Below are 10,427 nucleotides of genomic sequence, written 5' to 3'. Positions count from 1 at the left end.
ACCTGAAGCCAAGCAAACGCTGCGGCTCACTGAGGGCACCAAACCGAGCCCCGCAGCCAAGAGCCGATCACAGGAGGGGGACGGGGGAGCACGAGGGACTCTGAGTCTTTTTAGCAAATTTTAGTGATGAAGGCACCGACCGACGGCAGGGGACAGGGCTGGGGACGCCCTTGGCAGGCAGATATGGGAGAGCTGAACACTGGACACGGCGGGCAGCCGGGTCGGAGGTCGTAGCTGCGAGTCGGAGCCAGCGGGCAGGGTCGGGATCTAGATCGGGAGCGAGCGAGGTCGGGGCAGCGGGCGGGGTCGGGTTTGCGATTGAGCGGGGTCAGGATCGGGGTCAGGATCGGGATCCAGCGGGATCGAGGACACCAAGCGGGGTTAGGATCAGGATTGGGATCGGGACCGAGCGGGCTCGGGGCAGCGGGCGGGGCTCGGGGCCGCAGAGGGTCCTCCCCGCCGCCAGGGGGCGCTCTGGCGCGGCACCCCCGGCACTTCCGTCGCGGGCGGGCGGCGGGCGGGCGATGGCGGCGCAGTTCCGCAGCTACGTGTGGGACCCCGCGCTGATCGTGGCGCAGATGGTGCTGCTGCAGGCGGGATACTACAGCTCGCTCGGGCTCTGGCTCGCCCTCCTCGGTACCCTGGGCAGCACCGGGCCCTCCCTCCAACAGGTGTTCAGCGACGAGGTGAGGGCGCGCCCCGGGAAGCCGCCGCCGTGGGCACAGGCCGTGGAGCGGGGGGATTGCTGGGGCTCTCCGGGGAGGCAGAGCCCGCTCCCGTGTGGGCATTCCCGGTGCTAGGGACAGCTCCCCGCCCTGGGAGCACCCCGGTGTGAGCTCAGGGCTCCCCTGCCCCATAGCAGCCCCTCAGTGCACAGACCTGTCCTGTGTGCGTGCCCCAGTGTGGAGGTAAAGCCGTCCCTCTCAATAGGTACCCGGGGCAGAGACAGCAATTCGGTGTGTGGTGGGAGGTACCCCCATCTAGGGACAGACACCCTGTGCAGGTGGTGCCCCTGTGGAGAGGGAGCACCGCGTTCTGTAGGTGATACCCCCTTACAGAGATACCCTTTATAGGTACCCCTGGTATAAATACTCCCTACCCCCTAGAAACAAACCCACTATGGACGCACACCCTCCACCCCCACTTTAGGGGATTCCCCTCAGCACAGAACCAGACCTTTCCCTTTCCCATAGGTGCCCCCAGACAGACAGACATGTCCAGCTCCTCCTGTAGATCCTGATCCAAGCAGGGCTGTGCCACGGGAGACTCGGGCTGCGATTTGTGCCGCGGGTTCCTACTAATAGTCCCATGTAGATTTTAGGCTTCTCAACCCCGCCGGGGAGGCTCTCCATGATGGCTTTCATCCTCAATGCACTCACCTGGTAAGTCTGCAGCTAGCTGGAGCTCCTGCATCTTGTCCTTTTCGTGCCATTAAGCTGTAAAAGAATTCAGTGTGGTGTACTGCCTCTCTCAAAACATCTCCCAAAATCCCTGTGCCTTCTTAAGCATGTCTGCCGAGGGCAGTTGGGAACTGCAGATTCTTGGCTTTTTAAAACCTGGAAAAGTCATTTCACTTCTCTGCCTCAGTTTCCCAGCTGGGACTGAGATTTGCTTTCGTGGGAGATTTTACTAAAATTTAGAATTAATGGATTTCAGCAAACACTAATGTATTAGGAGATAGTCTATAAATTCCTGCCTGTTTTCTGCACTAAAATCTAACTTTCCTGCCATCATGTAATTAAAAAGCTGTAAGCCTGCAAGTCTTGCTGCAGCAGCCAGGAGAGAGGTCAGAAACAACCTACTCTTAAAAGATTTGAAGAAGTTTTAAACCCACTGCATAATCAGCAGTGAGAACTGCTGACAGCTCTTGCTGCAGCACCTTTTCCACAGGTCTGGTGGAGTTCATTAATCCCTTGCCTTTGCTTTGCAGCGCTCTGGGCTTGCTGTACTTCATCCGCCGAGGGAAGCAGTGCCTGGATTTCACCGTCACCGTTCACTTCTTCCACCTGCTGGGCTGCTGGATCTACAACTCGCGCTTCCCCTCGACGCTGACGTGGTGGCTGGTGCACGTGGTGTGCACGGCGCTGATGGCGGCCATCGGCGAGTACCTGTGCATGAGAATAGAGCTGCGGGAGATCCCCCTCAACTCCGCCCCCAAATCCAACGTATAGACTGCCGCTGGCAACCGCGCGCTGCGTTTTGTCATTGTTCCCAGCACAATGCATCCAATGCCTCAGAATCATCCCTCAAGAAGCACAGCAGGTCTGTTCAGACTTTATGGTTTTGGTTTTTTTTTTTTTCCTTTGGACCTCGGTGACTGCATGAGTGTGAGCGTCTCCTCTGGCATCGGCTGACAGCAGGGGAGGAGCAGAAGTTTATTTTGTTAACACAAAGTATTAATATGGACTGGATGGAGAGTGTGCCCTTCAACTCTTCACTCGTGAGACTGTTAAATGCCAGGTAGCCAAACTCGGTGAGGAGCATTTGGAATGTAACGATGTGGGAGTGCCCTTATGGGAACACAATGGTCAGCTCTGCTTGCTGGAGCTGCCACGGTGAGCAGTGGGGCTGGGAGCTGCTGCTTCCAATCTGTGACTTCTTTGGGCTTTGCTTGGGAAAAGAGTCAAGGAAGTGAATGGATGGGGAGAAAGAAAACAGTTGTACTTACCTGAATCACCAGCTGAGACACTAAATAATAACCTGTAACGTTAGATGGGTTTGTTTGCTGTTTCCATGTTTGATACACAGAGGTGACAGACAGCAGTTTGCTGCAGAAATCTTTTGTAATAATAAAAATATAATGTTGCTGTGAGTGTTACGGCTCTCCTGGGAAGCTGAGCACTTCAAGAAATACCAGAGTGTCTGTATCATGGCAACAGGAGGATGCAGCCAGAGAACACTTGGCTGTCAGGTGCCCACTGTCTGGGGCACATAAAATTTCCTACAATAAACATTTCATACCTCTGCTCTGGAGGGAAGGCATCACTGAGTGCTGTCTGGGGAAGTCAGCTGGCATAACCCCACTTCAGGGGGAGTGTCAGCAGTCCAGGATCTCCACAGGCCCAGCCTGAGCCTGGAGCTGCCCTGGGGAAACCTGCAGAAGTGTCCTGCAGCCATGATGCTCTTGGATGGGCTTTCCCATCAGGCTTCAGCAGTCCAGCAACAGGTTCTTGCCTGGTAGAGGTGATGTTAAGTAAGAGACTGTTGTTATTTCTTGAATATTTAGAGGTCCTTCAAATAAACTTCACCAGGCAGGGACATCCCCTTACTGCTGAGGGTCCAGAGCTGGGTGATTCCTCCAGATCCAGCAGCCCAAGCAAGCAGCCCCACATCCTGCCTGGTTTCCACTGAGGGATGGCCATGGTGTGCAACCCCAAATGAGGGCAAACCAGGTCTAGAGACAGAATTTTTCTCCTGTGCAGTGTCTTGCTGCAGTAACTTCCTTTGTATGTTAATATTTGTAAGTTTTAATTTGCAGAAGTCATTTGCTAATTCAGTTTGTTGGAAAGTGGTGGGATGATGTGAGACTGATAAACTCTCTGAAGGTGCTCTTGGGCAGCTGTGCTGTATTTCAGTCTCTGCTCTCACACTCAGACACTGTAAATGGGGGCTGGGTGACATCCTGCTGCTTTACATGCTCAGCAGGTCTCCAAAGGAGGATTTCTGTCTAAACAAATGTAACCAGCACTTTTTATACTGGGGGATTTCACCAGGAGCCCATCCTGACCAAAGCCCCTGTAAGCAGGGTTTCAAACAGCAGCAGCTTTCAGAGGGAAGAGTTTACACAAGTGTTTCTCTGGGCAGGAGCCAGCCTGGAGGGACACCCAAAGGTCACTTCCTAGGGCTGCCCCTGCAACAAGACAGTCCATCCCTTCTCAAAATCTGCTCATTTTTCATGTACAGGGATACTTTCCTTTGTCCCAGCCACCTCAGGCTGGATGTAAACTGGTCTCCAGTAGGTGCCAGTATGTCCCTCAGAAAGGAGCAGGGAGTGCTGTGTTGGGATCAGGGTGAGGAGCAGAGGGCAGTGCTGCCTCGGGGTGACGAGCACTGCCGTGCTGTTAGTCATGTTTTAAAACTCCTGCAGGGTCATTTTGTCCTCTGCTGCTTCGTGGTGCTATTCTTGAGAAAGAACATTCCAGTCCTGCAGGGACAGGGAAAGCTTGCAGGTTTACCTCAAGGCTTAGTACCACACCAAAGCCTCGTGTGAACTGCTGTGTTCAGGGCTGTTCTTGAGGCAAGCAGGAGCTGGGGATTAATTACAGTGAATTTGAGAGCAAGGAGACAAAGCCACGTTCTTCCAGCTGCTGCCAGGGTTGCTGTGGGTCTGTATTAACAGAGTTGCCACCTTTGTTCCCCTGCAGGAACAAAGGTGAAGACTTTGGACTAAAGAACACTTAAGCCATTTCTTTTTAAATACATGAGATATGCTGTGACAGCTTCAGCAGCTTCCCTGGGGGGAAGATCTGGGGACAGCTTTGTATCTGGAGAAACTCACAGCAAGGCCATGAGAAGGATCCTTGACAAATGGGGCTTTAACACTGAGGCTGCAGGACATCCCAGGAGCTGCACTGCCCCAGCATGAAGTGTGCTGTAGGATCAGAAATCTTTCTGGAAGGCTGCTGACTGCCCAGGAGAAATGAACCTGTGTATTACCTTTTTTTTTCCTAAGGACTTCTACTTTAATTGTCCTAGGCATAGAGGAAGTTCTGCTAAAAATGAAATACTGATTGAGGAAACTCATCACTCCCATACTGTGAGACCTAGTTTTCTCTCACATGCTTTCAGTCAGATTTAGAAGCACCTTTGGCTTACACAAAAAATCTGCTGCTCCATACCAGAACAGTGGCAGATGGTCTTTGTTTCTTAATGAATCTTTGGGGGTTTTTTTTGTGTGCTATAGTTGAGGGATTTGCTTCCAGGGAAGATATGTCCCAAGACCTATTCTTCTCAGAGATGATGGCAGTGGCAGTCAGCCATTTGCATCCATGGTTTTGCAGAAAGATTTCTTGCCAATCTGATTCTTTTACATTCCCTCTTCCCAAAGCTGTTTCAACGTAGAAAATTTTAAGAGAGGAATTGCCAAATTCAAAGACAAGGCAAGGGTTGTGGGATTTTAGGGGGCTGTGCTTATTTCTTTTCCTAATGGCATTAAACAGTTGTTCTAAACAAAGAGCAGGTACAGGATTTGGAGCCAAAATACTCCAGTCTTGGTTGTACATCACCCTGCCCTTCTTCAGCTTTCCCCAGCCACTAAAGTTAACAGGGAAAGGGGAACAGGATGAAACAGCAAACAGTGCTGTTGGCTTGGAGTACAAAGAGAAAAATTAAGCATCTGAGTGGTTCATTCCAGGTTTTACAATGTTCTGATTTACCCTTTCTCCAGTGCTCACCCTAAGGCTTTGTGCCCCAGATGCTGAGTACTGAATACATAAGTAACAACTTGTGCACTGAAGTGCTGTCTGAACACCAGCTGCTCTGGCTTATTTCTTGGAATTTGTTCCAATTTCTTCATTATCTCCTGCTGCTGCTGCAGGAGCAGAGTGTTGAGGGATAGTGAAGGTAAGAGGAAGAACACGTGAATGCCAGAGGAAAGCAGCATGACCCAACAGCACTGTTAGAGAAAAAGATCCTTTGCTCCAGAAACTTTCCCAATGCCTGGAATGCATCTGGTGGGATCTGTGGAGTTAGCAGGGCTCTGGTTTCCCTGCTCACACTGAGCACACACCCCATGGCCCTGTGCAGCCAGGCAGGGCACAGAGATCCATCAGCATCCATAAAACATGGGCTGCCTTGGGCTAACCAATAAAGTTGTTGTGTTTCTCCAACATACTCAGAAATCACTTGCAAACACCTCTCTGTTCCAAGTACTTCCATGCTTGTACTGAAGCTGCAAAACTGACAACACTCTGAGCCACAAAGGAAACAAGAGGAGACTGTGCTGTTGAGCAAGAGCAAGGACAAATAACTTCTGCCATACTGTTGGCTCTACAACAAACTTTAATACTCTGGAATTACACATTCTACCCACAGCTGCTTACAGGTACCTTGGGGAAAGCTTTAAAGCAGAGGAGTTGCTATAAATCCCTTTTGTCCTCCTAGCTTGATACTCCCTCTCCCCCCAAATATTTTTCACCTCTGTCCATAGAAAAGGGATTTACACATAACACAGTAGTTACTCAGGAATTCAGATGTGTGCAAGAGAAGTCATGCAACTGTGATTGTTGTTCAGCAGGGGTTTTACCACGTCCTCAAAGAAGAAAGGCCAGCACAGGGCAGTAAGGTCTCCCTTCAGCCTGTGACAGGACAGACACCATCCCCTGCACCTCATGGAGCAGTGGGAAAACACCCATCTTGTTTTGAGTGTCCAAATCAAAAGCCTGGAGAGTTGATCTGGTGGAAAGAGTCAGCAAAGTAAACAGGTTTCCTTCCAGTTGCCATAAAAGAGCGCAGAAGTATCCAGCATTCATCCTTTTTCCAGAATTTATCATTTCTCCCCAAATCCTGTGCCCTGTATTTACAAGTTCCCAAATCTCCCAGCAGCCAGATCTGTGCCTGTGCCTTGAGGCAGAAGGGGGAGAGGAGTTACTCCAAATTACAGAGAAATTTCAACACCCTGGAGATGCTGCCAAGCTCTTCCATGTCTCACAGGTGCAGAATGGAGCTGGGAGTTTCTGAGCTCCACACAGTGTATTCCTCCAAGGTTTGGAAAACACATCTGAAAGGTGCCACACCACACCCTGCCACCACTTCTGCTGGGATACTCAAAGAGCTGCAGTTTATAAGTTCAGCCAAGTGACGATGAGGGGGATGCTGAGCATGGAAATGTTGGGAACGTGGATCCAGGCAGAGCTTTGGGCCATGCTGGGGCTGCACAGGTCGAACAAGCTGCCTTGAAATTTGGTTTTTCTGGACTCCCTTCTCAGCATCTCCCAGACAGCTGCTGCTTCCTTCTGGCACTCCCAGAGCACTGTCAGGGCACAGGTGTGGAATTCATCCCAATACCTGCAGCCAGGAGACACCGCACTGTCAGTCCCTTTGGACTTCCACAGTGCAGGATGCCAGGCAGAGCCTTGCTGCCCTGAGCCTGCCCTCTGAGCAGCAACAGCCCTTGTGTTTTGTGCAAGCTTCCCAGACTATTCATCCCCTCCATCATCTCCCAGAGCATCTTGGCTAAAACTCCAAATCTCAAAACATTGAAATTATTTATTCCTTTTTTCCCCCCTCCCTTTTCTCTGGAAGTCAATAAAATCCATTATTTTCCATCAACAAATGTTTCCCTGAGTATCTCACACAGGCTGCAAACAAAGGCCCAGCACATCTCATTCATCACTTTCTCCAAGCAGAGTCAAGGGCAGATGGGAGCACAAAGCAGGGAGAAGGACAAGAGCTCCCACAGGCTGTCTCAGCTTTCCTGAGGTACGGGCAGGGGCAGCAGGAGTTAGTCACTGTGTTCTCATTAGAATCATCTCCATTTATCTGCTGGGTATTACTTTCACAAGTAGAAGCTGTTCAGTGCAAAGAGGCTTTTGGAGACTACTAGAAGGAAAAGAGAGAACAGGCAAAGACAACCTGTGGTCCTGCAGGAATAAAGCAGGAGCTGCTCTGCTGTCCTGTCCCACATGGGCTGGGGCTGGCACCGTGCCCAGCTCCCTGCAAGCTGTAAACAGGAGGCTGCAGGACAGCAGCAATTGCTCTGACACTTTTCCATGTCTGCCAACACACCAGGCACACATGTCACCTGTCAGGAGGGGGATGCAGTCCAGCTGGCTGGGAGGGGACACTGTGCACCTCTGTAAGGTCCTCTGTGAAGTCCCCTGAGAGGGGACACTGTGCACCTGTACAGGACAGCACGGTGCTGAGTGCCCTGTGCTGGGGATGACACTTTGTGCAGACAGGCAAACCTGAGCACTCTGCTTGCTCAGAGCCGGGGCTTACGTCAGAACGCCAGCTGTGAGGGAGTTCATTAAACCGAGTCACTGTGGCAGAATAAACGTCCCCAGATAATGAGAAAAGCTGGTGCCAGCCCTGGCAACCTCCAGCGCTCACTCCCAACCTGCAGCAGCAGCAGGCAACTCAGACAGGTAAGAGTTAAACCTGCCCCATGTCTTCAGGCAAGACAAGCTCGGGAAGGTGAAGGAGAACACAGCTCCAGCCTGGATCTGCTCTCAGCTGGGATGGCAATTCCCAGCCTTTCACCCTCCACAGCCCCCATCTGCTCAGGCAGGCAGGCTGCACACTGAGCTGAGACACCAGCAACCCCCAGAGCAGCTCCTGGCACCCTGTCCATCCCTCAGCCACCCTCCTGGAGAGGGGACCAGCTCCAGAAATGGATAAGGCTGGGTGTCAAAGGCAAATAATTCAGAAATATTTCCTGGCAGGAAGCTGGGACATCATCAGCTTCCTGCCAGGGAAGATCCCAGGACCTCTTTGGGGATGGTCTGTGCCTCTGGGCTGCAGGAAAAATCCAGATCACACGTTTCACATGAGCTTCAGCAAAGGAATCTCTCCTCCAGCAGCAGCATGGACTACACTGACTGCTTGGGTGTTTTCTAATACTAAGAAGCCTCCTTTAAAAAAACCCTAAACAAACCAAAAAGCATCAATTCTGCCCAAACCAGAGCAGTTCCCATTTCAGCCCACCCATAGGCAGGCCCCAGGGAGGCTGTTCATCCCGATCCGGGGTTCTCCTGGAGAAGGGGGAGCACAGAGCAGGTCCCAGCCTGCAGGGTGGTTTCCAGCAGCACAGAAAGCGTGACCGCAGGGCACCCAGCCCTCCACCTCGCTCTGCCAGGTTTCCACCGCCCCCAGGCACCTGGGTTTTCCCTTCATTGCTATCTGCATTTCCTTGTAACTCCCGTTCACTCCCCACAGCTCCTCTGGAGATGCAAAGCTGCCTCCATTTATCTCTGCAAATATTTTCCATCCACCTTGCTGCTCTCCTAATCTGCTTTTTAAGCAGACCTTTCCCCAAATCTGCCCAACACCACCCCTCATTGCCCAGCTCTTCTTCAGCTCTGTTACAGTTAACATCCTGCCAACATCACCACCTCAGGGCACCGCTACAAACTCGGGCAAACCAGGGCCAGGACAAATCCAAGCCTGAAGGATGAAGGGTCCAGACAGGGAGGGAGAAAACTTCTTTTGGGCTGTCCCTGGCAGCGCTGGGCACTGGGTCAGAGCACTGACAGAAACCTGGGGTGCAGAGGAGATTTTCCTGGGTCCCTCTCTGCTCCTCCTGGCTGCAGGCATGCAGGGGCTGGTGGGACCAGTGCTGGAGCTGGAGCTGCTGCCAAGGACCAGGGATACAAACTCCGGTGGGACACAGGTAGGAGATGGATGGATGGATGGATGGATGGATGGATGGATGGATGGATGGATGGACGGACTGAGAGAAGAAGTTCGCTGGGTCAACGTGAAACTGTGGAGCGAGGTATGGAGCCCATGTGTGTGTGCATGCACGACGGGACTCAGGAGGGCAAGAGCCTTCAGACACGGGCAATGCCAGAAGCCAGGCTGGCCATGCCCCGTACTCACCTGCAGACCCTGTGCAGCCCCTGCAGCTCGATGCCCTCCTCCTCCTCGTACGTGGCCATGCTGTCCCCCAGCTTGAGCACGCAGTCCGAGAGGCCGCGGTAAGCGTCGGCGCAGGCGGGTCCCGCTGCCAGCAGCCCGGCCAGGTGCCCTGCCAGCCCCGGGGGTGAGGTGAGCCCAGGGACCCCTGGGGACAGAGCCCAGAACCCCCGCCCCGGGGTGCCCCGGCTGGGCGAGCGCCCCTTCCCCGCGGGACAGCCTCGAACCCGCCGCCCCCCGGCTGTGCCCGCCGCTGTCGGGGTGTGCCCAGAGCCCGGCGGACACGGCGAGACCCGAGCCCGGTCAGCCCGGGCTGCCATCCCGGGACAGGCACCCCCGGCCCTGGGACAGCGATGGGGGGAGCCGCGCGGACCCGCCCGGACCAAGGGACAGAGAGAGGGAGGGAAGAAGGGAACCCTCATCGCATCCCCCCTCCTCCCGCTCCCCCCGCCCCGACCCCCGCATCCCTCACCCAGGGCGAGGAGCAGCACGGCCGGGCCCCGCCGCTGCCGCTGCCCCATCCTCCGCCGGGCTCGGGCTCCAGCCCCGCTCCGCTGCCGGTGCCAGTGCCGGTGCCCACACCGCCGGGGCCGGCAGCGCTCCCTTCCCTCCCGCCTCCGCAGGGAGGGCACCCGTCCCCAGCCGCCGCTAATGAGCGGCTCCGGCCGCGGCTAATTAAGGAGGGGGCCGGGCCGAGGCTGTCGAGCGTGCGGGGCACCCCCGGCCCCTCACCCGCAGCCCCGGGATCCCGAGCCCCGCACCTCCCCGCCTCGCATCTGGCCGGACTCTGCCAGCACCGACCGCTGCCCACACTGCATCCACCTCCGGGAACACGGCACCCCCGTACCAGCATC

The 10,427-nt window shown here is 54.1% G+C and overlaps 2 protein-coding genes across 2 annotated transcripts; one reads left to right on the top strand and one right to left on the bottom strand.

The window, feature by feature from the left end:
• Positions 1 to 477: 477 nt before the first annotated feature.
• SYS1 (SYS1 golgi trafficking protein) lies at positions 478 to 2,973 on the top strand. The gene is made up of 3 exons (XM_005489994.2): positions 478 to 686; positions 1,315 to 1,382; positions 1,931 to 2,973. The coding sequence occupies exons 1-3, from the start codon at positions 525 to 527 to the stop codon at positions 2,169 to 2,171; spliced, it is 471 nt and encodes a 156-aa protein (XP_005490051.1). The 5' UTR covers positions 478 to 524; the 3' UTR covers positions 2,172 to 2,973.
• Positions 2,974 to 5,004: 2,031 nt separating this feature from the next.
• LOC102075077 (neuritin) lies at positions 5,005 to 10,394 on the bottom strand. Its single transcript, XM_005489993.4, has 3 exons — positions 10,046 to 10,394; positions 9,538 to 9,685; positions 5,005 to 7,005 (listed from the first exon to the last, which is right to left on the bottom strand). The coding sequence occupies exons 1-3, from the start codon at positions 10,092 to 10,094 to the stop codon at positions 6,780 to 6,782; spliced, it is 423 nt and encodes a 140-aa protein (XP_005490050.1). The 5' UTR covers positions 10,095 to 10,394; the 3' UTR covers positions 5,005 to 6,779.
• Between the last annotated feature and the right edge of the window lie 33 nt (positions 10,395 to 10,427).

Source organism: Zonotrichia albicollis, chromosome 17, assembly GCF_047830755.1.
Source record: "Zonotrichia albicollis isolate bZonAlb1 chromosome 17, bZonAlb1.hap1, whole genome shotgun sequence".
NCBI classification, from domain to species: Eukaryota; Metazoa; Chordata; class Aves; order Passeriformes; family Passerellidae; genus Zonotrichia; species Zonotrichia albicollis.
The sequence above is the reverse complement of the archived record's forward strand: the minus strand, read 5'-3'. Positions and strand labels throughout refer to the sequence as shown.

Excerpts from the sequence above, each read along its gene's own strand:
- LOC102075077 (XM_005489993.4), bottom strand. The coding sequence starts at position 10,094 with ATGGGGCAGCGGCAGCGGCGGGGCCCGGCCGTGCTGCTCCTCGCCCTG. Across the intron at positions 9,686-10,045 it reads CGTGCTGCTCCTCGCCCTGG|GGCACCTGGCCGGGCTGCTG; the intron begins GTGAGGGATGCG and ends CGGGGCTGGCAG. Across the intron at positions 7,006-9,537 it reads GGGCTGCACAGGGTCTGCAG|GTATTGGGATGAATTCCACA; the intron begins GTGAGTACGGGG and ends TCCTGGCTGCAG.
- SYS1 (XM_005489994.2), top strand. The coding sequence starts at position 525 with ATGGCGGCGCAGTTCCGCAGCTACGTGTGGGACCCCGCGCTGATCGTG. Across the intron at positions 687-1,314 it reads AACAGGTGTTCAGCGACGAG|ATTTTAGGCTTCTCAACCCC; the intron begins GTGAGGGCGCGC and ends AGTCCCATGTAG. Across the intron at positions 1,383-1,930 it reads ATCCTCAATGCACTCACCTG|CGCTCTGGGCTTGCTGTACT; the intron begins GTAAGTCTGCAG and ends TTTGCTTTGCAG.